At 40.0% G+C, this 26199-nt stretch overlaps 1 protein-coding gene across 1 annotated transcript; it reads left to right on the top strand.

Annotated features, from left to right (window-relative positions):
- Positions 1-417: 417 nt before the first annotated feature.
- On the top strand, positions 418-20152 carry LOC143285826 (negative elongation factor D-like). The gene is made up of 15 exons (XM_076593258.1): positions 418-546; positions 3539-3669; positions 4477-4586; positions 6985-7097; positions 7742-7849; positions 9020-9172; positions 10301-10431; positions 10865-10985; positions 11237-11303; positions 12186-12298; positions 13322-13458; positions 13945-14059; positions 15550-15645; positions 16266-16406; positions 18335-20152. Exons 1-15 carry the CDS (start codon positions 487-489, stop codon positions 18494-18496), a joined length of 1758 nt encoding a protein of 585 aa, XP_076449373.1. The 5' UTR covers positions 418-486; the 3' UTR covers positions 18497-20152.
- Positions 20153-26199: the final 6047 nt, after the last annotated feature.

Below are 26199 nucleotides of genomic sequence, written 5' to 3'. Positions count from 1 at the left end.
TAGTATAAATACTTTTAAGAACCTCATAGATAAACACGAGTTATTGACAAAAATATGACTTTGATGGATAAAATGACTGAGCTAGTCAATGATCTGACCAACAATGTAAAGGAGTAAATCTGAAGGGGCATAAAAAGCCAAAAATGGCTAAGTTGCACAAAACAACGCCCTGATCCTGATTCTGATCCCGGTTTACAAAAATGTGCCAAAGGACCAAAATTTCCGTCTGCGTCATTGTAGGAAATTTCAAAACATTACGCTGCTGGTCAGGCATCTGCTTAGCAGATGTGGTGTTGCGTATGGATTTGTCCGAACGCTGTGACGCATCCTTGAGTAACCAAACCGAACCGAACCGACACATGGGATTAAAGGTTTTAGGCATTTGAATATTTGTGGTGTAGATCCATGTTTTGACCGGAAGTAGTCTGTCTGGCGCCGCAACAGGATCGTCAGAGAAATTTTGGGGTGTCGAAAACAAAGTGAAATATGGCAGATATGGACGATGATATGTCGGATGGACTTCCGTCTGATGAGGGATTTGTTGGTGTAAGTAGAATGCGAGTGAAAAGCAGTGTTTAAAAGAGAGCGTGCATGGGAAAGTCATTCTGAGTCCGTGAGTGAATGTCTCGCTTCACCCGGTAGATGGGTTATCAGTTTGCACGCTTTGACATCGTGAAACTGAAAAGTCGAGTAAGATTCACTGTTCAGTTGTCACCTTTTTCTCAAACTCTCAAATGCAAGTAAGTTTTTTACACGTGTATACACACACGGTGCACGGAAAACCCCCTCAAAGTGTGACGAGTATGGTCGTGTTGCTGGTCATACTGACTGTGAAGTTTTAAAATGATTTTACTTAATGATGTAGATCTAGTTCATCCCTTTTAAAGTCTCATGACTATGCCTTTCCAGTCTGTCATGGGCCCGGCTGCATCAACGCAACGAATGCTTCACCTCATTTACAATTTTATAACAACAACTCAACCAATAGTTAGCAAATTTAAGATAGATGATGATTGACACAAACACACACAAATAAAACAATGAAAAACACTGACTACTAAGCCTGAAGTTTCAAGGAAAATAAATCCAATATTTCATTTAAAAACAAAACTTGTAATAATTCTGGCTGTTATCTCACAAAGTTCTTCATTAAAATTATTTTGAACTTTGCAGCTTATTTGATCAGTTTCTTGTTCGAATTTGCTGCTAGAGTCTATCATAATTTCATCGGAGCACTTACCATGCAGTCTGAGTAACTCAGTAAGCCTATGTTGTTTTTTTTGCCGCAGTGATGCATAAAACTGGATAAAAAACAACTCTAATCCAGAGTTCTGAACATGGTTCATTTGATCGATTCACCACAAAATCAGGTCATTTTGAAAATTAACTGGTCAGGATAAGCAGCCCCTTATTCACAGCCCCCAAAATTGTTATTGAATTTGTACTTTTTCCATCACACTCGTTTGTATGTGAAATGGTTAACTTATGTGTGTGTATGTGCGTGTATGCATGTGTGTGTGCGTGTATACATCAATTACATGTGTGTGTTGAAAGAGAGAGAGACTTTGTGCTAATATAATGTTTGCTGTGCTATGATGAACACAGAAAATATACAACATTCATAATGAAACTGTATTCTGTAATGCTGAAACACTGACTTAAGTTGACTTTTCTGGATAATAAATAATGTCTACATTATGGTCCAGTTAATGTGAAGGAAATATTAGGAACAAAAGCAAAGCAGTACAACTTTAAGATCTAGAGTGTCACTGTCACTTGCGTTGGTCTAATATTTCATTGTTTTAAGAAGGCACATTTCTCTATGGAAATCCAAATCTTCACAGTTGCAAAATGTCTCTATATAGTATAATTTTAAGATTTCCTGAAGTTCCATGCCAGCATTATGTGTGGACCTGTATAATTTTGTTCATTAAGTTCACAAATTATTTTCTCTGGAAATAGGTTGTCAGTATCAAATGTGGAATAAAGTTGTTATTTTAGAGAAAAAACCCTTTCCTCTTGTACCAGTGATAAGTTTTAAATCTTCAAGATTAAGATCAGAAAATATATTGGGCTCTTCCCAGTTAGTTGTCTGAACATTTGTTTGATCTTAACTACTAAACTAGTTTAAGACAGCAGGACATCATTTTTCTTGTCACAATTGAAAGGAAAGAAATAGAAATTCAGGATAGAACACTTAGATTTTTTTAGAATGACACCAACTACACCATTGACATGTTTACTGCGTATGTTTAATTTAAAATGGACACTGAACACAGAACAGTGAACTAAGTGAAAGTAGAATTAATATAAAATGAATTGATGGTGCCCCTAAGGCAGAACTTTCTCAGTTTCAGTAGGCCAAGCATAGTGTGGGCAGATCCAGAGAAAATGGCAACATGTTGCAGTATGCCTGAGGCAATAACAATGTCTCCCTTCTGCAAACTTAAAGAAAAGTTCTTGATTTATCAAAATAACATGATTTGAAGTTGAATGATATTATTACCTCAAACTGATTAATGAATATATCACACTAAAAAACATAAATTTGATATTAATTTTGGATAATAGTGCTCAGGTGAGTATAACTTGGAAAATTGTGTGGTTCAATACTGATCCAAGCCTTTTTTTTCCTATCTTCATAATATTTAATTCAGAACACATTTTTAATTACTTTTTTCCTCATTTAAAATTTTTTTTTAAATTAATTAATTAATTTTTTTTTTTTTTTATCATTCCTTAGTTTATTGGATAAAGTTCACATTACAGGTGAGTATTGAACTAGTTGAAGGCCTTACTTTCCCCCCCCCCCCCCTTTTTTTTTTTTTTTTTTTTCTTTCTCTTCTTCTATTATTACTAATATTAGTGAGCTGATGAACTGGATTAAGTGAATGGGTATGAAATTCTTTGCTTGAATGCTGTTTGGGCACAGGCAGAAAATGATCTGGGGTTCTTGAACAGCATTCACTGATTCAGGCACAGGGTTGAATGAGTTGCATGCATTCAAAGATCTGTCATGAGTGAAAGGTCACACAAGTAAGAAAAGATAAATCTTCTCCCACCCCACCCCTTTCCAGAAACACATTGATATCACTTTTGCTGAAATCTGGTAGATTCCATCTTCCTGTGTGCATGTGAGACATTAAGTTACCCCCATGGCAGATTTGGAAATATTCCAACACACACATATAAAATAATTATCACTTTCATCATCGACCCAAAATTCTTTCACTTCGGCAGTATATGAATTATAATTCTAAAGAAAATAATAAACCTGGTAATCAAAGGTTTTGATTTTCCTGATACAGTGATTGTCATTTATAGTTTGGCTACTACTAAATATACACAAATACTGTTGTATTCTGCAGTTGTGATTTAAATATATACACAAAAACTGTTGTATTTTGCAGTTATGATTTTTAAAACTTTAACACACCCCCCTCCCACCTGCTCCCCACCCCCCATGTAGTTTGCAGAACTGCTTTGGTTTGTTAGTTACCGAAAGACTTAGAGAAGAGCTGTGTGACTTTTGTTGCAGTCTACTGATGTCGACAGAAGCTCAGGAGATGAAGATGAGGAAGACAGTGAGGCTGTTCAGCAAGAATGCATCAGCCTCTTCAAGTCCACCGACTTCATTATGGAACCTATTGCTTGTCATGCCTTGAGAAAGTGAGCAGATGGTGGCTAAAGTTCAAGTGGTTGGAACATCGAAGAGCACACACAAAAATGGACTTTAGAGATAGCAACAATGCAAGGAGAAAGTCAAGCTTTTGTCTGTTGTACATGTAATGATGTATACATGTGTCAAAAGAGAGAGAAAGAGAGGTCTATATCCAAAAAGCTTTAAGATCTGGCAAATCTGAAAAAGCAAAATATTGCATCAGAAAAGAACAGAGTAGATGAAGCTATGCTGTTTTTCTGTATAGCTGATCTGTTGGGTTTTTTTTAAGATATTGTGAATTGAAGTTGATCAGCTGAAAAAGAAGGATCCAGCCAGCCACAATTGAAAGACACATTTAAACTACGGATGAGGATTTGAAAAGAAACCAAAATAGAGATATGAAAAAATAATTATTAAAAAATTTTTTCATTATTTGCGGTGTTTCACTGACACTTTGCAATCTGAGTTTATAGATTTCTCATCATCTGACCTTTTCTTGTAACATTCATGTGAAGGTCTTATTTTCTTTTTCTTTTTTGTTGTTGTTGTACTTTCAGTATCAGTTTACAACAATTTATTGGATCCATAATTAGGCATTTGTCATTTTGTGTTTCAGTGTTAGCTAGGTTAATATGCAAGGTTGTAGTTTTACTGTGGAGGCATTGATTTGTTAGTCTTTGTTCTAGCTGTACCAGACCAGAACAGTCCACAACATCGTGGTATCAAGTATTTATACCAGGTGTTTGTGCCGCCTAATCAGAGCGTTTCACTGTTCCTTATTGTTGCATGTGTATTGTTGCTGTCATTGTGGGCAGGTTTTTGAGCAATGGTGGTGCCCCAGAGAAAGTGATAGAACTGTTGTCGTTGAATTACCATGGTGTGGCACAGACCATCAACATCCTGGCAGAGTGGCTTATTCAGTCTGGTGAGTTGAACAATGAAAGCGTGATATTTACAGACTGACAGCAGATGTCTTGTAGGCCATTTTTAACGTGCAGAAATAATTGTTTTCATCCATCCATATCTTTAAAAAAAAAAAAATAAAAAAAATTGATTTTATGCTGCAAAACGATATTGTATAGCAAAAGTTCACAAGTGCTGAAAGATATTGTTGATTTTCTATTGCTTTGTTATGGTGTGTGCTGAAAGAAATTGTTGATTTTCTGTTGCTTTGTTATAGTGGGCACTGAAAGAAATTGTTGATTTTCTATTTCTTTGTTATGGTGGGCACTGAAAGAAATTGTTGATTTTCTATTGCTTTGTTATGGTGGGTGCTGAAAGAAATTGTTGATTTTCTATTGCTTTGTTATGGTGGGTGCTGAAAGAAATTGTTGATTTTCTATTTCTTTGTTATGGTGGGCACTGAAAGAAATTGTTGATTTTCTATTGCTTTGTTATGGTGGGTGCTGAAAGAAATTGTTGATTTTCTATTGCTTTGTTTTCGTCGAAAGGAGTTGAGACTATCTTGTTAACAATAGCCGTATTGAATCTGGGCCACCATTGAAGACTTTTACACAGCTTCACCATAGAATGATAGATAAGAAATTGCAGATGGGGAGGAAATTAAGACTCATTTCCTCATTGCATGATTGTGTGAACATGGATGTAGAGTAAGATAATTTGAGATTCTTCTTCTTAATTTGCGGGCTGCAACTCCCACGTTCACTCGCATGTACACAAGTGGGCTTTTACTTATGTATGACCATTTTTAACCCGCTATGTAGGCAGCCATACTCCGTTTTCAGGGAAGTTTGAGACAATTTTGTTATTTTTAATTATTGATTAGAATTTTCCTTCTTGTGAGTTTCCTGCTCTTCTGCTTCCCATGATAGTGAAACGAATACATTTGCACGCAGAAAAAATAAGGTAGCACTTAACTGTGGTCTCCTCAGGAACAGCAGCCTTCATTTCGCATGAGGAATCTGTTGTGACAGAAAGTTATGCAGTACAACACAATACAATACAGTACAGTACAATACATAATCTTTCTTTTGTTGTTGTTTTTGTCGCTAAAATGGTGGTGTTAGTGTGTGTGTTTATCTCATCACATAAAGATATATTTTTATATCCTTGCTTGTGTGGGTTTGTACACTCATATGTTTTATGATCAATTTTTGTGCTTGTACATACTTTTAATTGACTGACTGATTCGCTGATTACTACATGCAGTGGTGTGTGATTTCTTAAGGTATGATGCTGTTAACAAGTAAAATCATTTGTCTTGTATAATGAAAGTGGAAAGAAAGGGAAGGTGTTGTGGGAAAGGAATCACTGACAGTGCAGCATGGCCAAGTGGGTAGAGTACATGTATGCCTAGAAAGTGACGGATCCAGGGTCCTAAGTCCAATCATTTAGAAAACAGGATGACGGGCGCCATAGCCGAATGGCTAAAGCGTTGGACTTTCAATCTGAGGGTCCCAGGTTCGAATCACGGTGACGGCGCCTGGTGGGTAAAGGGTGGAAATTTTTACGATCTCCCAGGTCAGCATATGTGCAGACCTGCCAGAGCCTGAACCCCCTTCGTGTGTATACGCTAGCATAAGATCAAATACGCACGTTAAAGATCCTGTAATCCATGTCAGCGTTTGGTGGGTTATGGAAACAAGAACATACCCAGCATGCACACCCCCGAAAGCAGAGTATGGCTGCCTACATGGCGGGGTAAAAACTGTCAATCACGTAAAAAGCCCACTCGCGTATATACAAGTGAACGTGGGAGTTGAAGCCCACGAACGCAGAAGAAGAAGAAGAAAACAGGATTTGTTTTCCCCACTCCACTACATCTGTAATGGTGGTCTTTGTGCAAAGCAATATTGGCTTGAAGCAAGAATGATTTTTTTTAGGAATTATTTTATCATTATTAATTATTTAGGCTTATACTGCATCATGCCATCTGTCTTCAGTCAGAGATTAAATTCTAAGTGCTGTGCTGTCATGGGTAGAGCCAACTGACAGCTGCCCTTAGGCGCTTATTAATTTCCTGTACAGTATTAATGAGTTAGGCTTCAATCACACATACAGATACACACACACACATTCACAAGTATAGTAGATTTTTCCTGCAGAATTTTTTCCAGAAACAACCCTTTTGTTACCATGGGTTCTTTAGTGTGTGCCAAGTGCCTCCTGCACACAGATCCTGGGTTTATCGTCTCATCTGAAGGACTAATCTCCAGGCCACCACTCAATATTGAGTGGAGGGGGAGAAAATACTGTTAGATTCTTTTGCTTCCTCGGCAGATGTGTTAACACCAGGCCATCACTCCACATTGCCATTTAATGCTCCTAGCCTTAATTTGGTCTTCATTTGTGTCATGTTACAGGAGTGGACCTGGGGGAAGTGAAAGACACCGTGGAGACTCACCTGAAGGAGATGATTCTGAAGCACTTTGATCCGAAGAAAGCTGATTCTGTCTTCTACGAGGAAGGAAGCAATGTAGGTCTTTGTTGCGCTTGGAGTTGTTGATGTCGAGAGAAAATATGTTTTCTTCCACTGTGATCTTGATCTCATTGTTCCACGGTTTCCTTTGTCAGTGTTGCTTATTGTCCAGCCGACATGGTTTCATTGCGTACAGTTTGCCTCACTACCCATTGTGCTGCATTTTGTATTTATGATGATGTATTTTTGTAGACCAGCATTACCAGGAACCTGTCTTTGGTCACTGCTTCTGCAGAAAAGAGAATGACTGTGAATTAAAACTTACATAATTTACTGTAGGAACTTCTACATAATCTAGAGCATACATGCTTTTGTGCATGGCTTGATAAAGACTGTTGCTGCCCTTCATGCCATTAGGCATAATGAGCTGCAAGTATGACAAACAATGCGCATGATTCATTGTAATGCATTTTATAACAGTGGTGAAATTGTATCCTCAGTTGAAGAAAGAAATACTTACACACACACACACACATTCATACACACACCAAACTTGCATGTAACACAGTTTTGCATGACTTATTCACTCATCCAGTGTATGGAAAGATTCAATTAAAATTTTCACGGTGTGCAGATGACCTGCTCTTGCATTTTCTTTACAAGCCATGTGATCTGAAGTGGATTTATTAAATGATGTGCAGGTGACCCAGTGGCTTCTGCAGATGATTGAGTTCCCCACCTGGAGAACTCTGTTTTACAAGCTGGCAGAAGATTATGAGGACTGCCTGTTCCTGAACCTTGCCATCAAGGTCTGTGCATGCTTGGTGCCAGGAACCTAGCAGCTGAAAAAACAATCCCTTAGCCAGACCATTATCATGGTTTTCATTATATTTCAGTCGTCAGCACTCAGAAGCAAATGGCAGTTCTATGGTTAGTCCCTCTTTTTAATGGTGCAGCAGTGGTTTGAATACACCAGTGATGTCATTGTGTTGTTAAAGATAGTAAGGAGAAGACATAACTGATCTGTAATGATTATATGTAAATGCTGTTTTTACTTGCTTACTTTCAAGATCTTCATGTCCTGATGGACATAAGGCCACCACCAGATATCAGTATGCTATTTATGTAACTTTGTAATGAATTCCAAAACTAAGATATACAAAACAAAGCATGTTTTTAAAGTTGTTGGATCTCTTAAAAAGAAGAAATGTTTTTTATATGCAAAGTGTACTTTGCCAGGATCATAAGTAATACTTATCATGTGTTAGTGGTGAAAAAATCTGCCTAAAATATCCATCCATAGTGATGATAATGATAATGGCAATATATTCACAACTGATCCCAAACAACCCTAATTTTGAAGGGGAATAAACACTTTGAGACAGTGTTTCAACATTCTAAGCCAGTAGAGGTTCCTTCCCTTATTGGACTCCTTTTCAGGAAAAATAATGGATAATTAATGCTGAACTGTGACCAGCATCTGGAAAAAAATAAGCTCACTGAACACTGTGCTGTTTTACCAGGGAGAGCAGCTTGAATTTCATACAGAAATCTGTTGTGATAAGAAACTGTAAAATTATAGCTGGTGGTATCTATGATTTGTTCTGTTTTCTTTCCCGTTTAAGTTTCATCTTTTGTTTCCCTCTCCTCTCCTCTCCCCGTTCTGTACTTTTTTTCTTTTTTTTTCTTTTTTTTTTTGTGTGGTCTTCTCTCCTTTATTAGTATTATTTCCTGTTCTTTTCTGAACACAGGCATGCTAAAATGCACATATGCATGCACACACACACATAACACAAAGTTATGATCAACAGGTATCTAAGTGTTGTATATTAAAAGGTAATGCCTTTGTTAGAAACAAACACTTTAACTAATTGTTGACTGATGTTCTTTTTGTGCTTCCAGTATATCTGGGATGCAAAATTAATGCATTGTTAACCAATCGCAGCTGTGTTGACTGATGTTTTTTTTTGTGTTTCCAGTATATCTCGGATGCTGGTTATCAAGGGGAGATCACCTCCGTGTCAACAGCTTGTCACCAGATTGAGGTGTTCTCCCGTGTACTGCGGACATACATCTCTGGTTTTTTGGAGGGCGGAGATGACAACTTTGAAAAGCAACTGCCAGAGTTCACAGTGAGTGAAAGGGTTAAGAAAATAAAATGAAATAAAGAAGCAAAACAATACAGTCAAAAGCGAAAAAAACCAAAGTCTGTTACAAGATTCTTTTTATTCTTTGTAGAGGTTTTTGCTTGCCACTCCATCTGCACACACACACGCACACACAACACTTCAGAATACCATTTACACACTCACATGCACATGTACTCATGCACATATTCTTTCTCATGCAAACATGCTTACATAAATGCACACATTCTGGAAAGGTTGAAATGAAATTTTGTCTTTTTCAACTCATCAGTAGCAAGGTTGTGTTGGACTGAATTATTGAACATTTTTTGTCTTCATTTTGAAGATAAGATTACACTGTACAGCATTGTCTATTTAATCTTCCAGTTTCAAGTGTAAGATACTGCTGTACGTGCTGTATAATGATAGAATAACAGCTGAAAGGAAGAAAACTTGATGGCTACAACAGCCAAGTGGTTAAAGCATTGGACTTTCAATTTGAGGGTCCAGGGTTTGAATCCGGGTTATGACACCTGATGGATAAAGGGTTGAGATGTGCAGACCTGCTAGTGCATGAACCCCCTCCTTGTGTATATCCATGCAGAAAATCAAATATGCACATTAAAGATTCTGTAAATCATGTCAGCGTGTGGTGGGTTATGGAAACGGGAACATACTGGCATGCACCCCCAGGAAAACAGAGTATGGCTGCCTATATACCTGCATTTACTGTCTCACTTTTAAGGTAATTGTGGTGAAGCCTTTTGTGGCCATAGGGGCAATGAATTCATATTCACTCTGTGCGAGGCTCAGCTTAGGAAGCCATTTTAACCTTCACCAGCTAAAGTTAGGTACTCAAATAACTATATGGTGGAGTGAGGAAAATCGAAATATAGTACCATTCCCAAGGATACAACACCATGCTGATAGGCAGCCTGCAAACATGATCACTAACTCTCTGTCCGGTTGTCAAATGTTGTCAGATCGCAGCTTTTTTCTTTTCTTTGCAGTTTGAATATCGGAAAATTGTGCCTGGATATCGTGGTTTGCTATAAATGAGCATTGGTGCAATGGCCAACAATGGGAAATTGACTGGATTTTTTTTTTTTTTTTTTTTTTTTTTTTCGTTTTCAGAAAATGGTGTGCCATGGGGAACACACGTATCTGTACAGTCAGATTCTGATGCAAATTTTGGCCAACCCTCCACACGGCTGTTCCAATATACGGCGGCTGTGTCAGGAGCTTGAGCAGCGGGCAACGGAGAAGTGAGTAGTCTTTATTTGTTTATTCATTTGTTGATATAAACATTTATTTTGATTACAAGTACTATACTGTGACCCACTGGTGCAGACACCAGCAGGTCTGATTCCCTGCCCTGTGCAAACTACAGCCCCACTAAAGAGGAGAAAAATGAAAGTAGAAATGGCAAGTTGCCTCCCCACAGTATATTACCTGAAGGAATCAAATACATAGCTTCATTTTTCATTTGACTTTTTATTTATGGACAGAATGTTAGAAGTGTTAGTTGTTTTTTTAACTGGATAAATTGATGCAGGAGGTAAAAAAACAACAACAAAAACTGGATTATTACTGTTTCAAGGTTAGGTGCAAATGAGGGTCCAATCAGATCAGGTGAATGGTGCAAATGGGGAATAAGATTTACTGGTCATTAATCAAGGTTTGCTTCTTTATTTCCAGGGGCTTAGATGTCACTCCAATCACTCTGGCCTTGAGTGGTGCCTCTGCTTATCCACGGGCCTACCAGGCATTGTCTTCCATGTTGTCACGGAAGGCCCTCAACCCAGCGGACATGACGCAGGTCAGTGAACTCCCCTTCATCACCTTTTCTGTTGTTCTTGTTACAAACAGAATGACTCGTTTGTTTTCGTTTGGACTTTTTGGTTTGTTTGTTTTAAGATGAATCTTTGTTCTAATATAAAGTGAATTAACATCATTTCTTCCTTTGAAAGCATTATCATACATAAGCAATTAAAAGAATGTTATTATTGTTGTTATTATCATCATAGTTGAAATTTTGTTTTATTTTATTCATATTGTTTGTTCAACCAGTTGTTCAAGATGTACAGTGAACCAGACCCGCCTCTAGTAGAGCTCATACGTGTTCCTGCTTTTTTAGGTGAGCTGAATGTTATTGAATCGTGTGTATGTTTATTGAAACAATGTGTCTGTGTTTGAGAACGTGAATGCTTGTATGTCAGAAGGAGTGCTGCTGTCGTTCAGGATCATGGAGCTTGGCCCAAAGTGCCTCACATGAAACAGTACATACACATTAGTGCATAGTAAGGTACCACTGCACATGAAAAACAACACACACACACACACACACACACACACACATATATGTGTGTGTGTATGTGTGTGTGTGTGTGTATCTACATACACCAAGACAATACTACAACTTGTAGACATGAACAATCACACACACACACACACACACAATGCTCACATGCATGCAAACATACACACACACACACACACACACACACACACACACACACACACACACACACACACACACACACATGGCTCACACACAGTATCTTTTGTATTTCATTCAGTATCACTATAGGCAGTAAAATTTTTGATATACTCTGTCCATTGCTGAAGATAAAGTTCATTTCATGTTGATTTCTCCAGGATTGAAAAATGTTTGAGAGCTATTTATTTTAAAAAAAAAAAAAAAAAGACAACAACTAGGAACAGCTTTGTTCAAGATTATTTTGATATTGTTGTCTGTAGAAAAAATAATTGTAAATAAGTTTGCTTTATGCCTGTACTGAGCATTTAAATTGCATAGTGAGCATTTATTATAAACATTCCGTATCAGTATGCAGCTTTATCTGTATTTGTGCCACCCTTCTGAGGAGCTATTCATAAGTAAAAGGTCTTTAGTCTGAGTCTCCCACCCTCTACGCCTCACTGAAGCAGAAAACTGCATGACATGTCAGACTTAAGTCAGACGCAGCGCTCAAAGAGTAAGTGTTTGTGTGTGATGCAGATCTGCTGATAGAGACGCTGTTCAAACCTGGCAGTCACGTGAACCCGGAACATAAGCACAAATACATTTACCTGCTGGCCTACGCTGTGTCCGTGTTTGAAACACACAAGAAAGTGAGTGCGTGATCATTGTGTCTTCCCGGTTCCTTGTACACTGGTTACTGCTTTCCTTCCATGTTGTGTTGATTACATTTTGATTTGTTGTGTTATTCACTCTGCAGATTAGGGATCAGACATGAATGATAAAGAAAAATGAAATGAATACAGCTAATTATTTTTGCAGAGTTTGTTTTGATAATTCTCACCAGCTGTTAACCAGGGAGTGGAAGTCTTTTTTCCTATTTTATGAAACCTAGATACCAGCTGCCATGGCTTAGAGGTTAGCGTTATGGACTTACAGTGGATGGTTATAGATTCAAATCCTGTCAAAAGCTGTTATTCATTTTATGGCATTTTTCAGTTCCCTCTGGCAGTTAATCAGACTCATGAGAAGATTCTGATCATACTGTTAAGTACCATCCCCACCATTGATGTGTCTTTGAGTGTGTTTCCCAACCAACAGTGCAGGTGTCTGTATCTCTCGGGCCTGACTGACACTGGGATACATTATGAAAAGAAACGAAGACTACAGCTATGCCGTGTGGTCTGAAACCAAGATGCCTCTTCTAGTATTCTCCATCCCTGTGTTCTGTGGTTTTTTATGCCCTGCTCTCAGGATGACCAGCCAAATGGATTCTTCTGCTGAGAGGATTACCTCTGGAATGTGGCCACAAGACAGCTTGACATTGATAGTTCATAGACTGCTGGCTCTGGGACTGTTGCAAATAAATCAGGATGTCATGTAATAATGTCTGGTGGAGTCAGGATGTCGGAGTGGAATGGGACAGTTGTATTACTTTTGCCACAACAGAATTCTCTGAAAATCAGGCTGCTGTCCCCGGGGAGAGCGCTATACTATAGTGCAGTGCCACCCATATTCTTTTCTTTTTACTGTCTTGCAAGATGTGTGGAAAAAAGTCTCTAGGAAAAAGAAGAGACCGATCTTGGCCATGAGTCCAGAGTGTAGTGATATGACTACATTTCATGTATGAATAAAGTCTTTTGTTTTTTGGGTTTTTTTCCTTTCCTTCCGTACAGGGGAATCGCAAGATGGCGAACAAAGAAGAGCTGAAGCAGACGGTGCAGGCATTGGACAAAACACAGAGTGTGTGTCAGCATCATCGTGGTGCTTCTGACCTCATCGCCGACATTGGGACACTGTTTGGCTGCTTGAAGTGAGTCATTCACTGCTTGTCTTTGTTTATGGGAATGGATGGCAAAGGGTTAGAGATTTACATGATTTGTGACTGCTTGAAGTGAGTCATTCACTGTCTGTTTGCCTTCAATCATGGGAATGGGTGGGAAAGGGGTAGAGATTCATTTACATGATTTGTGACTGCTTGAAGTGAGTCATTCACTGTCTGCCTTCACTCATGGGAATGGGTGGGAAAGGGGTACTGAATCATTTGAATAATTTTGTGTGTGTGTGTGTGTTTGTAATCATGGGAATAGGTGAGAAAGAGGTACAGATTCATTCATATAATGTAAGTGTGTGCATGTGTGCTCTCTTGTGTGCTTTGTGTCCGACAACAACCCCCCCACCCCCGACCCCTCCACCCCCACACACACACCCCTGTTATTGTGAAGCGCTATGAGAAGTTTGAAAGTGCTGAATAAATTACTGATATTGTTGTTATGATATAATGTGTTGTTTTCTGCAGATTCCCGGTGTGTGCCATGGGGGTACTGAAGTGGGTGGATCACACAGTGTCTGAACTCAGCTACTTCAAGCTGAACACCGACCACACACCCCTGCACCTGGTTCTTGTGGATGAGGTAGGTTCTGGGTGTGTTCCCTGGGACATTTTATATTCTATATTTCGATGATGATGAATGATGGTGGGGGGTGATGAAGATGCTGCTGTGGGGGTCCATATAGGTTTTGGAACGACTTGACACAGCTGTACTCTCATAATTTTCCCCGGCTTCAGCCAGGCTGAGCGTATACAGACACCTGCAGTGTTGGTCAGGGAATTTGAGCAACAGTCCCAAAGACACATCCATGAAGTTGATGACCCTTGACTGTGTGGTCCCAGTCTTTCTATTTGAGCCTGTGGCATACTCAGCTTTGGGTAGGAGCTGGCCAGGAGCTGAAGAAAACCCACATGCAATGGGGATCGAACCTGAGTCCTCCTAGTCGTCAGTCTGTGATGCTAACCACTTGGCCAAGGCGGCTGGTGTGAAATAGGGAATTAAGTCCCTTGGCTACTCAGCCTTTGTGGAATGATATCAGTGTGGTATGAGCTTGTAGTACAGTTGTTACTTTTTGAGTAGTTATCAATGATATCATTGATTTTGCTGCAGTTGTTATTTTTTGAGTAGTTATCAGTGATATCAGTGATTTTGCTGAACAAAAGTAATCCGAAGAGGAAGAAGTTGTTATAAAGAAAGGTGACTGACATCCTGACCTTCGAGTTCCTTTCTATCTAGCTCTGTTTATATCAGTGAGGTGACAGCCCTTCACTGACAGTCATCGTCATCAGCAGCATTCAGAGTGAATGCATAGAGTTAATGCTAATGTCAGTGGCCCCGCTTGATAAAGAGATGATGTTTATGGCCTCTCATTAATCTGAAAGTGAGATCTTTTTTTGAATTTTTATGATTACACATTTTGTGTTTTGTTGGTGCTAAGTGCAGTATGGCTGTGCTAAGGTCTTTTATGAGAAAAAGTTCATGTTTATGGTTAATACATTTTGGTTTCTGGTTACAATAGTTTTAGAGATGGGATACAAGAGGGGAATTAAACACAAGCTATTTTGCATACACACATGTACAGACTTTAATGCACTGCCATGCATGTGCTCACAACTGTGCGTTCATGTGTACTTCAGGCTTGCATTTGGGAGTTCACATGCACATTGTTCACAGTTGATACATCACACACTTGTGCGCACAGAAGTACTTGTGCACATACTTGCTCGCACATGTTGACACATTATTCACATATGTATATAGTGTATGTTTTACACATTCATACACTTGGTATCTGCATAAACACATGCCTGCATGCATATCACGTGTATCCTTCACACACACACACACACACAGAGTTTACACGCACATTTCACATAGTCATGCTTTACACTCGGAAACATTTTGATAGAAAAGAAAAGAATAATGTTTTAAACAAAACTTTTTGCACTTTTTATTTGGAATTAATGTGAACTGATATTGCTGACAGGAACAGATAACTTTATAAATTGCCCATGTACAAATTGTCTGCTACCTGCTGATGTAATCAAACATATTGTTAATTCTGTTTTTAGATTGGGACCAACCACCCTCTGCTCCACACAAAAGCATTAGATCTGTTGGTGCGTTTGTTTGAGTCTACCTATGATGAGCTGGACGTGCTTGTGCGGGTGAGTAATGGAACTTTTCATCATTATAAACATATAACTAATTTACTACTTATGTTTTGCGAACAACAGATTTAACTTGTTCATGAAGTTTAGTATTCTGATACATGGTTGATTTGTAATTTCCTGGTCATTGTGGAGACTACCAGTTGAACATGTCAGTGGTGTATATAGAGTTGATATACAGTCATGAAAATCTGGAAGAGCCTTAGGAAAATTAGTGAACTATTATCAGGGCTCGAAAAGTCTTGGAAAAATTTGTTTTGTCCTTCAGGGTCTGGAAAAGGCTTGGAATTTTGATAAAACCCTTTTCCAGTACCATTTAACAAAGATCTTAACCCATAGGCTGCCTATATGACAAGATAACTCGTCAGCACAAGTGTGTACGCTTCACTGCCACAATGACAAGATAACTCATCTTTACCCTGGTTTGCATTGAGTTTGTTGACAAAAATACTGGTAGCAGACCAATTTTTAATTCACTGTGCTCTTTGTGTTCGAAGGGAAAATTTTCATTATGATCTGGAAAAACTGTGGGAAAAGTGCAGAAGTTTGATTAGTCACAAGATTGGAAACCCAGAGTGTCGTTTGTTCATTGATGGCCATGTTGTGTTGTGTTTCAGCTGGAGCTGAAAAAGATGTTGCTGGATCGCATGGTTCATTTGCTGAGTCGTGGCTCTGCCATCCCCGTCGTCACCTATGTCCGCAAGTGCTACGAGCAGCAAGACACAGACATCTCTCTCATCAGACATTTTGTTTCAGAGGTACTTGTTCTTTCTTTTTTTGCGTTTTCTTTTATTTCATACATTTTTTTTTTTTTTTTTTTTATTATTTCACATATATTTTTTGATATTCTTTCACTTCATACCAAAGGATTTATTTAGATCACCCCTGTTCCATTCCATTGTTCTTATTGTGTATTTCTGTTGGATGTGAGAGTGTGCTGGGCCCAGAGGAGGACATAATGCTTGGGCAACCCACAACTTCCATTTACCTTTTTTTTTTCACCCAGGATTTGGTGACTCCATTCTTCTCTGTCCGGAGCCACTTACATCTTCATTGTTTGCAATCGACTTTCATGCTTTGAACTGAGTGCATGTGCGAGTGTAGATGTGTCGTGAGAGGGTTGGTTGCATAGGGGGGGTGGCGTATGGAGGGTTATGGGGGAGAGATATACAGAGGGACTGACTTAATGGTTTGGCTGCCTGCACCTCTGTCACCTCTAGTCAACAGTTTTGACCAGTGCAACAGTTTGTGTGTGTGTGTGTGTTCCCATTTACCAGTTTGTGTAAAGCAACTGGTGCCCTGTTCCCAGCACTATATCAGCACATATCAGTTGTTGCTGGTTTTTGTTTGTGTGTGTGTGTGCTGTTTTGTTTTTTGTTTGTTTGTTTCTTGTTTATTTACCCTGCAGTGTGTGCGAGGCAATTCAGAGGCGAACACTGTTCAGTTTGTACTTTTCCTCAAAAAAACTATGTATGTCCATCCAAGTCTTATTAAAGATCAGTGTTCTGCCTGTCATTTTTACATCTTTCACAGTTTGTCCTCTCATTCCTGAATCAAATGATAAGAGTTCTGTTCCTCCGCATCATTGACATGAACACAAGCTGTGTTGGGCATGATCTGCATTGTTCTGCATTGTGCTTTGGTGACACTGTTGTATTTGAATAAATGAATGATGTGGACACTTGTATAGCACCAATCCTCAGTCAGAGACCAAGCTCATAAGCACTTAACAAACATGGAGGCATTTGCACAACAGGCTGCCTAACCTGGGTAGAACCGACTGACAGCTGCCATAGGGCACTCATCATTTGTTTCCTGTGTCAGTCAGGCTTAAGTCACGCACACACATACACACTCAGACGTGTAACATTTTACTTGTATGACCATTCCGTTTATTTACCCCACCATGCAGGCATCCATACTCCCATACTTTTCCTCCCCACCGAACACAGACTTGGATTACAGGATCTTTAACGTGCGTATTCGATCTTCTGCATGCATATACACACAAAGGGGATTCAGGCACTAGCAGTTCTGCACATATGTTGACCTGGGAGATCGGAAAAATCTCCACCCTTTACCCACCAGGCACCGTTACAGAGATTCAAACCCGAGACTCTGATTGAAAGTCCAGCGGTTTAACCAGACAGTTTTTGCGCCTCTTTGGATTAGATTGTTGTATTTAATTTCATTTCAGTGTTTTACACAAACCTTGGTTAGGCTCTCAAGGCCTGACCAGCGTGTCAGGGTTATGCGCATGTAGGAATCTGCGTTTTTCTTTTCCTCACAGATGTTTTTATGCGCATGTAGGCATCTGCCTTTCTTTTTTTTAACAGATATTGTTTTTATGGGCATGTAGGAATCTGCTTTTTTCTTTTCCTCACATATGTTTTTATGCGCATGTAGGCATCTGCCTTTCTTTTTTCTAACAGATATTATTTTTATGGGCATGTAGGTATCTGCTTTTTTCTTTTCCTCACATATGTTTTTATGCGCATGTAGGCATCTGCCTTTCTTTTTTCTCACAGATATTGTTTTTATGGGATGTAGGTATCTGCTTTTCTTTTTCTCACAGATATTTTTTTGCGCATGTAGGCATCTGCTTTTCTTTTTCTCACAGATTTGTGTAGCACATATAGATCAGCCCGCACACTTTGACGCTTCTTTGAAACTGAACCTGTTGCAGGTGCTGGACGTGATCACGCCGCCCTACCACCCAGAATTTGTGCAACTGTTCCTGCCCCTCATCGAGAACAAGGACATCACGGGATACCTGCGCACAGAGGCCAGCAAGGCTGGGCACGGCAACTCTGACCCTGTCACTGAGTTCATCAGAGCTAGCTCCTGAGGGGGGCAGTGTGTTAGTGTGCGTGTGTGTGTGTGTGTGCATGAATGCATAAAGTCATTGGTAGCTGTTTTGGGTTAGGGGCATGGTTTGGGTTTTTTTGTCTTTTTTTTTACCCCATCACTGAGTTCATCAGAGCCAGCTCCTGAAGGGGACAGTGTGTTGGTGTGTGTGTGTGTGTGTGTGTGGATGCACAAAGGCGTTGGTAGCTTTTTGGTTTTAGGGGCGTGATGTGGGTTTTTTTTGTATGTTTTGTTAATATATCTACAGGTGTCCGTTGTATGAAAGTGTGTGTGCTGTGGAGTGTATGGTTGCAAAACAGTTCATTTTGTTTTTCAGTATGTTGGCAGTTCATGTGATTTAATCTTGTATATGGTGCCCATAGGGAGGTTGTTTGCTGAGGATTTGGGAGTTGGATTTAAGTTTTTGTTTCCTCACTTCAAACTTTTTTTGTACAGGCGTTTGATTTTTTTTTAATACCTATATGCGTCTGATGATACAGACTTCATGTGTGAGTGGTATGGTCCTGTCCATGTGTGTATTTGCAGTTGTCACTTTATATGCTGCTTTTGTTTGGGAATTCATAAGGTAAGCAAAATCTAAAGACTGAGAAATATATCCATTCTGATCATCTGTGGGTTTTCTGTCAGCTGTTTCAAGCTGTCCAACTTTGTAAACTTCACAGGAAAAAAATTAGTTCATATTTATGAATCTATTAATTTGATTATTTTATTTGTAATTATTATTAAAGGAAAGTTTGATTTTTATGTGTTTTTATTTGTGTTATTATTTTACTGTATTTACTTATTTCCTTTTCTTTAAAAAAAAAAAAAAAAGAAGTAAAATCAAGCCAGTTCCTGGACTGATAGTGCTTTTATACTGGGTCATTATGGAAGGTACAGTTTTCAGTGTCACTGTGAAAGTAACAGAACCTGTACAATGCCAGAAGGAAAAGTTTGGGCCTTGCCTTCATATGCCAAGCCCTAGATACAGTGGATGTGAATTCACTGCCCTGATTGCAGTTATGTGACAGCTTGTTTTCCCATTGTGTTTTTATATTGCCTGTCTGCAGAAAGAATGAGTATATGCTTGTGGTCTTTGGAAGCTTCAATGCCAAAGGACCAAACTCAGCTTGAGAATATCTGAAGATGGATTTTGTTCAGTGTTGCTTGACTTTTGTTGCAGTTTGTGTGCAGTTTATCATGTGAGTGTTACTTTTATTGAAACAGTGTTGAGAAGATTAAATTGCAAATGAATGTATCTTGCATTTGGAAGTTGAATTTGAAAATGTATTGGATCTGTCTAATTTTTATTCAGTTTTGGCTGATGTATGAAACAGTTTAAAGATATGATTCCAAAAAAAGAGGTGAAAAGAATGGTAGAAAATTTGTTTTTCATTGATGTTTGTGAGCATGCATTAAGGATATGGGTACACATGTGTATGTGTGTGCACAGTGATACATTTATGTGTGTGTGTGTGTGTATATATTACCTGAATAGGGGGTGTCAGGAGGGATAGATAATCTGTCTGCACAAGTATTCACACAGTTTACTTTTACCACCTTCCATTGCACTCAGAACAGAGCTCCATATGACACAAGAAAACTGAAAGCAGACACTTTGGGGTGAAAGAAGATGGTTTATTTGCCAGGGAGAAAAGGAAAACAAACCATACAGCAATTGAATTAAAATTATTCTCCTGTGGAGTCTTTCCAGCAGGAAATGCAATTCTCTTCAGCTGTCAACTTTCCAGTGTTGTCAGCGAGCAGAATGGAAAAGAAAATGACAAGGTGTTACACTCTTTCCAGCATTCTTCCTCAGGACAACATGACCATGTTGTCATTAATTTTTCTTAATAGAAAAATATAACTATGTTATCTCCTGCAGAATCTGTTGTCTGTTCAAGTAATTCTTCTGCTGCATTCGTGTGCTGCATTTCGCACGTTCACTTGTATGTACGAGTGAGGTTTTACATGTATGACCATTTTTACCCCACCATGTGGGCAGCAGTACACTGTTTTCAGAGGTGTGCATGCTGATTATGTTCTTGTTTCCATAACCCACCAAGCACTGACATGAATCACCGGATCTTTCACGTGCACATTTGATTTTCTGTATGCATATACTCACGAAGAGAATTCAGGCACAAGCAGGTCTGCACATATGTTGATGATATGTTGTTTTCTTCCAGAATACAATCCATTACTTCTATCATTTCTCAATCACACATTCAGCTAATTAACAATATGTAATGCCATAAAAATAACAAAATTAAACTTGTTGATAAACCTTGGTACTTCACACAAACAATATTAACGTATGGGTTTGGCAGCATTGTTAGTGTGACCTGTGCGTTTACCACAGATGAATCATGACTGAGCCATGGTAAAGTTTGGTTCTTAACATAGCTAATGCAAGTATCTATTGTGTCAAACACTTTCAAGCATTCTGAAGAATACTCCCATGAACAGCTATTTTAAGGAAATGTTACCATTAGTATCCTGAAATGAAGATGCACTGTATAGTATAATTTACTCGCTGTGAGTGAACAAAGATATGAAGAAAGCATTCTGGATGTCAGCAAAAAAACAACATAATAACATAAATGATTAAATTTTCAGAATTTAGGGACTTCAGGATCACTTCAGTTTTGTTTCTTTTTATTTTTCCTCACTGACCCATCATTACACCATTTCAGTGGCACACATGTTAACAGTCACACCTGGGTTTATCTGCCACATAGTGAATGAGTGAGCATCCCCTCTGGAGTGAAGACCACCCCCACATCCCTCAAATGACAGCCCCACCATGAATATACCACTGAAGACCTGGATAGGAATTCACCCCAAGTGGAGGGGCACTGTAAGTGAGGTCACCATGAGAGCAGGGCGAGAAAGGCCACGAAATCTAAGACTGTTTTGTTTTTTTGTTTTGTTAATTAACAAATAGTAAAGAGTGGTAACTCTCTCCATTCACAAGGTACACAACTTCAAGTCAGTGCTGCTTATGCTACCGATTCAGCTAGCACACAGGTAAATGAAAGTTACATTGGAACAAACCCAGACACTTCCTCAAAAAGGAAGCGCCGGGCCTGTCCTTATACTGATCATTTGACATGTGCACACAGCAGCCGAGACGGAAGAAATGTGCAAACACAGATTAGCTTTTATTCAAGACTGGCATAGCCTTTATAATCCTGAACAAGCCACACAAATGTTTGATGAATAAGGATGTTCATGATGATAAAGATGCAGCTATGGAGGTCCATTTTTTGTTTGGGACTGCTACATGACAAGGCTGTCATTTACAGTTCTTTTCATGATATATTCCACTGTCAACCAGACCAGGAAATTTGAGCAACACTCCCAAAGATACATCTGTGAAGTGTGGTTCAGACCGAGTCCTAATGACTTTGAAGTGAATGTCCAAGAGTTTGAATCCCGAATTCTTAATCCCTACTTTATTACAACTTGACTGGTGATCTGGGTGCTAATCTTTCAGATGAGATGATTAACCGAGATCATAAGTGAAGCATAAACTTAGCACATGTAAAAGAACCCATGGCAACAGAGGGGTTGTCTTTGTCAAAATTCTGTTGTTGTTTTTAAAAAAGGGGGAAAAAAGTTCATTTGATAGTAAAACAGAATTAAAGCACTTGAAGGCAGAATATAAAAAAGAAATAGAAAGACAAAAAAGACACAAAAAAAAGACAAATACAGGTAACACCGCACTGTGGCAATGTGCAAGAGCAGCCCAAATTTCACACACAGAAATCTGTTGTGACCAAAATGTAAATACAGTACGATAAAATGTAGTCCTTGTATCTTTTTATACTGTTCCCGTTGCCTCCCCTCCCCTTCCGGTTCCTGTCATCTTCACCTCAACATATTTGTATTTCTTTTTATCACAACAGATTTCTCTGTGTGAAATTCAAGCTGCTCTCCCCAGGGAGAGCGCGTCGCTACACTACAGCGCCACCCTTTTTTAAAACTTTTCCTGTGTGCAGTTTTTTTTTCTTTTTTGAAGTGGAGTTTTCTACAGAATTTTGCCAGGAACAACCCTTTTGGTGCCATGGGTTCTTTTACCTGCGCAAAGTGCATGCTCCACATGGGACCTCAGTTTATCGTCTCATCTGAATGACTAGCGTCCAGACCACCACTCAAGGTCTAGTGGAGGGGGAGAAAATATTGGCAGCTGAGCCGTGATTCGAACCAGCACGCTCAGATTCTCTTGCTTCCTAGGCGGACGCATTACCTCTAGGCCATCACTCCACGTCATATTAAACAAAGTTACCTCACTCTGTGTCATGATTGCTTCAGCAGATAGGCCACTGTTTTGAACTCGTGGGTTATCAAACAAGTTTAAAGCCTTGAACTACTGGGTTTTCAGATAGAAGTTTTAAGCTATTGCTTTGAACTCATGGGTCATCAAGTACAAGTTTTAAGTGGTCCGTTTTCTCCTCACTGGTGATGGTAAACTTTCACTCTCGCTCCTTTCACACCCCCTCCTTTTTCCCCATCTCCCCTCTCTCTCTCTATCTCTCCATGTCACACACACACTCCACACGATACACACACACACACACACATGCAAACGGACGCGCGCGCACACACACACGCACGCACGCTCACACCTCGTCACTGTGTGATCTCGTATTAAAGTGACATTAAAGGCATCGTTTGAAGTTCCTGTTGTACCCAATCTGGGTCTTCACAAATCACCATAAATAATATCACCTCTATCTCTTCTGCCTCCATCCCCCTCCCTCTGCCCCTCTCTCACGCATTCTTTCCGTTCCTCCTTTCCTATTATGCCCAATCTTTGTAATGACTCAAAATCACCACAATCATGATAAACCCCTCTCGCAATTGCCTCCACCGCCAACCCTTCATGCGCTCTTTCCATTCTTCCTTGAACTGTGATGCCTATTGTTTGTCATGACTGAAAATCACCACAAACGTTACTCTCTCTCTCTCTCTCTCTCTCTTCTTTCGTTTATTATAATGGTTTGTTATAAACTGAAAGTATGTTGATGCATTCACCTATGTCATAAGAACCTCATGGCCAATGACATCAAAGTGTTAAAGCGTCAAGCGTCTCTCCTCCAAGCAAGGACATACTGGAAGAATAGGCCATGCCTAAAATCTTAATACTTGAACAAAGCGTTTGAGTTCTCTGTCTTTCTGTCTGTTCTTCATCATATTTGTCCTGCACGACTTTTCCCCCCTCTCTTTCTACCCTTTCCATTAAATATATGTGTGCTATTGTAACTGATGTAGGTTAGCAAAGACAAATTGGAGCGTGTGAGCGCGTGACCGTAAGTATGTTAGTGTGAAGTGTGTATGCGCACGATTGTGTGCGCTGGCGGGCGTGTCAGTCATAGAGCGCGTGTGTGTGTTTATATGTGTGCATATCCACGGGCATATGTATATTGTGTGGGCGCGCTTGCGTGTGTGTGTGCGCGTGTGATGAGATATATTGAGACAGAGATGTAGCAGACTTATATTATGGCGCCCTTATAATGTATGTTATTTTACACAATGAAAACAAACGGATCAGTCCCCTAAGGAAGATACCAACTGTGCCCGTTATCAAACATTTAGAAGAATCGCGAAGTGAATACGCTAATTGTTCAAGAGATGTTAATGGATAGGTTTGCATCGGAAACAGGATATATATATATAATTCATCGCTGTCTTTGAACATTGTAGATAACATGTAAGTTCGTGTGTGTGTTCGTGTATGTGTGTGTGTGCGTGTCAGTAATTGCGCGCGTGTGCACGCCGGCGTATGTGTGTGTGCGTGTGTGTGTAGACAGCCAGAGACAAGTAGCTGAAGTGCAAGACACATGCTGAACTCATTCCCTGGACTTTAATTGCCATTTGGAACAAGGTCAACATGGCCGGAAAGCCATCAACCATCATGGCTCAGTTGAATACTCGTTCCGTCCTACCACCCAACCAGTATTCGAAACTTGTTTATGCGATTGTTACTCCCTTCAAGGACACACACACACACACACACACACACATGCAGACATAATAGGCGGATGTAAAGACGCTAAACCCTGTCCTTGTACTATGGTAGCCTATTTCCCTCTGACTGAGTTTGCTTGTATTGGGGGAGGGTTGGACCGGAGAGTGGTTGGAGTGGGTGGGGGGGTGGGGGGGGACAGCGTTGGGGAAGGAAAGGGGGATGGGTGGGTGGGGGGAGAGAGCAATTGAAGCGATGGTTACACAAAAAAAACCCTTTATCAGCGAGGTCAGTAACTAGGGTGTTGACTGCTGGCCCTGAATGGGGTGTTGGGGGGTTGAGGGGGAGTGGGGGGGGGGGGGGGTAGCTGTTGTGGAGTGGCAGTTGCACATCTCTTTCATTGAAAGTGTGTGTGAACGTGCGTGTGTGTTTGTGAGCGTGCGTACGTGTGTGTGTTGTGTGTGTGTCAGCGCGTGTGTGTGTTAGTGTGTGTACTGTAGTGGTATGAGTGCGTGCGCGCGTGTGTGTATGAGTGTGTGTGTGCCGTGCGTGCGAGAGAGAGGTAAGAATAGAGAGAGACGAGAATAGAGAGGTAAGGTAGGGGAACAGAGGTGAACTCGCCACACGTATTTTCGCTGACACAGTTTTGTTTGGACAGTGGAACCACTGGCATTGGTTTGGGGCCTCCCGTCTGACAACAAATACCTTGGTCGTTTGTACTTTCACCGGCTTCGGTTTTGGGACGACTGAGGTCTTATCCCACTTGGTTAATGTTGAAAGAATTATTTTGGTTCACGGCGATTCTGCTGAGAAATTATTTTACATGGTGTTATTGAGGACGAAGTTGTATCATGGTGTAACAGAAGTTAAATATGTAATAAAGCTGTAACAGGTTGAGTGGGGTAAGGGGATTTACTTATTATGAATTTTGATGAAAGGATTTCAGAATTAAGAGATATGAAAAGAAATTCCTAGGATTAAGAATTAAAAGATCCCTGCTCGCAAGCGCCAAATGTAACAGGCAACTGAGTGGAAAGGGGGTTCATCATCACGGTCGTTTACAATGGTTGACATGGGAGATCGGAAAAATGTCCACTCTTTACCCACCAGGCGCCATTGTCAAGATTCGAACACGGGACCCTCAGATTGAAAGTCCAACGCTTTAAACCATTCGGCTATTGCGCCCGTCGCGAGTCTTAATCAAAAGTACCAATGTTTACCGCAGGTGTCTGTATCTTTCGGACCTGTCTAACACTACCAGGATATGAACGTGACCGACGTTACAACAAGACACTGAAAACACAACTGGCTGACCTTCCTTCCCCCCCCCCCCCCCTCCCCCTCCCCCGAGCAGTGGCAGAATGGGAGGATCGAAAACCAGATCTGAACAACAAGCCCTGAAAATCGTCGTGTTCATGATACACTGAGGCCCCGGTGTGTCTCTTTTCAACGCTAGTTGTGCGGTCACTGTTGTTGCAAAAACATGCAGCCTTGACTGATGTGTTCTTCCTGTTCGGCTTTGAGCGTCTTTTGCCGTAAGTGTGTGTGTGTGTGTGTGTGTGTGTGCGCGCGCGTGCGTGCGTGCGTGCGTGCGTGTGTGTGTGTGTGCGTGCGTGCGTGCGTGTGTGTGTGTGTGTGTGTGTGTGTGTGTCTCTAGTATCTCTGTGTGCTTACAAGTGCAATCTTAATACAAGATTGTAACACAAGAACCACCTGTCTGTTTCATCAGCATC

This window comes from Babylonia areolata, chromosome 9 (genome assembly GCF_041734735.1).
Source record: "Babylonia areolata isolate BAREFJ2019XMU chromosome 9, ASM4173473v1, whole genome shotgun sequence".
Lineage (NCBI taxonomy): Eukaryota > Metazoa > Mollusca > Gastropoda > Neogastropoda > Buccinidae > Babylonia > Babylonia areolata.
This window is presented reverse-complemented; position numbering and strand designations above follow the sequence as displayed.

Excerpts from the sequence above, each read along its gene's own strand:
- LOC143285826 (XM_076593258.1), top strand. The coding sequence starts at position 487 with ATGGCAGATATGGACGATGATATGTCGGATGGACTTCCGTCTGATGAG. Across the intron at positions 3,670-4,476 it reads GCTTGTCATGCCTTGAGAAA|GTTTTTGAGCAATGGTGGTG; the intron begins GTGAGCAGATGG and ends CATTGTGGGCAG. Across the intron at positions 14,060-15,549 it reads ACCTGGTTCTTGTGGATGAG|ATTGGGACCAACCACCCTCT; the intron begins GTAGGTTCTGGG and ends TTCTGTTTTTAG.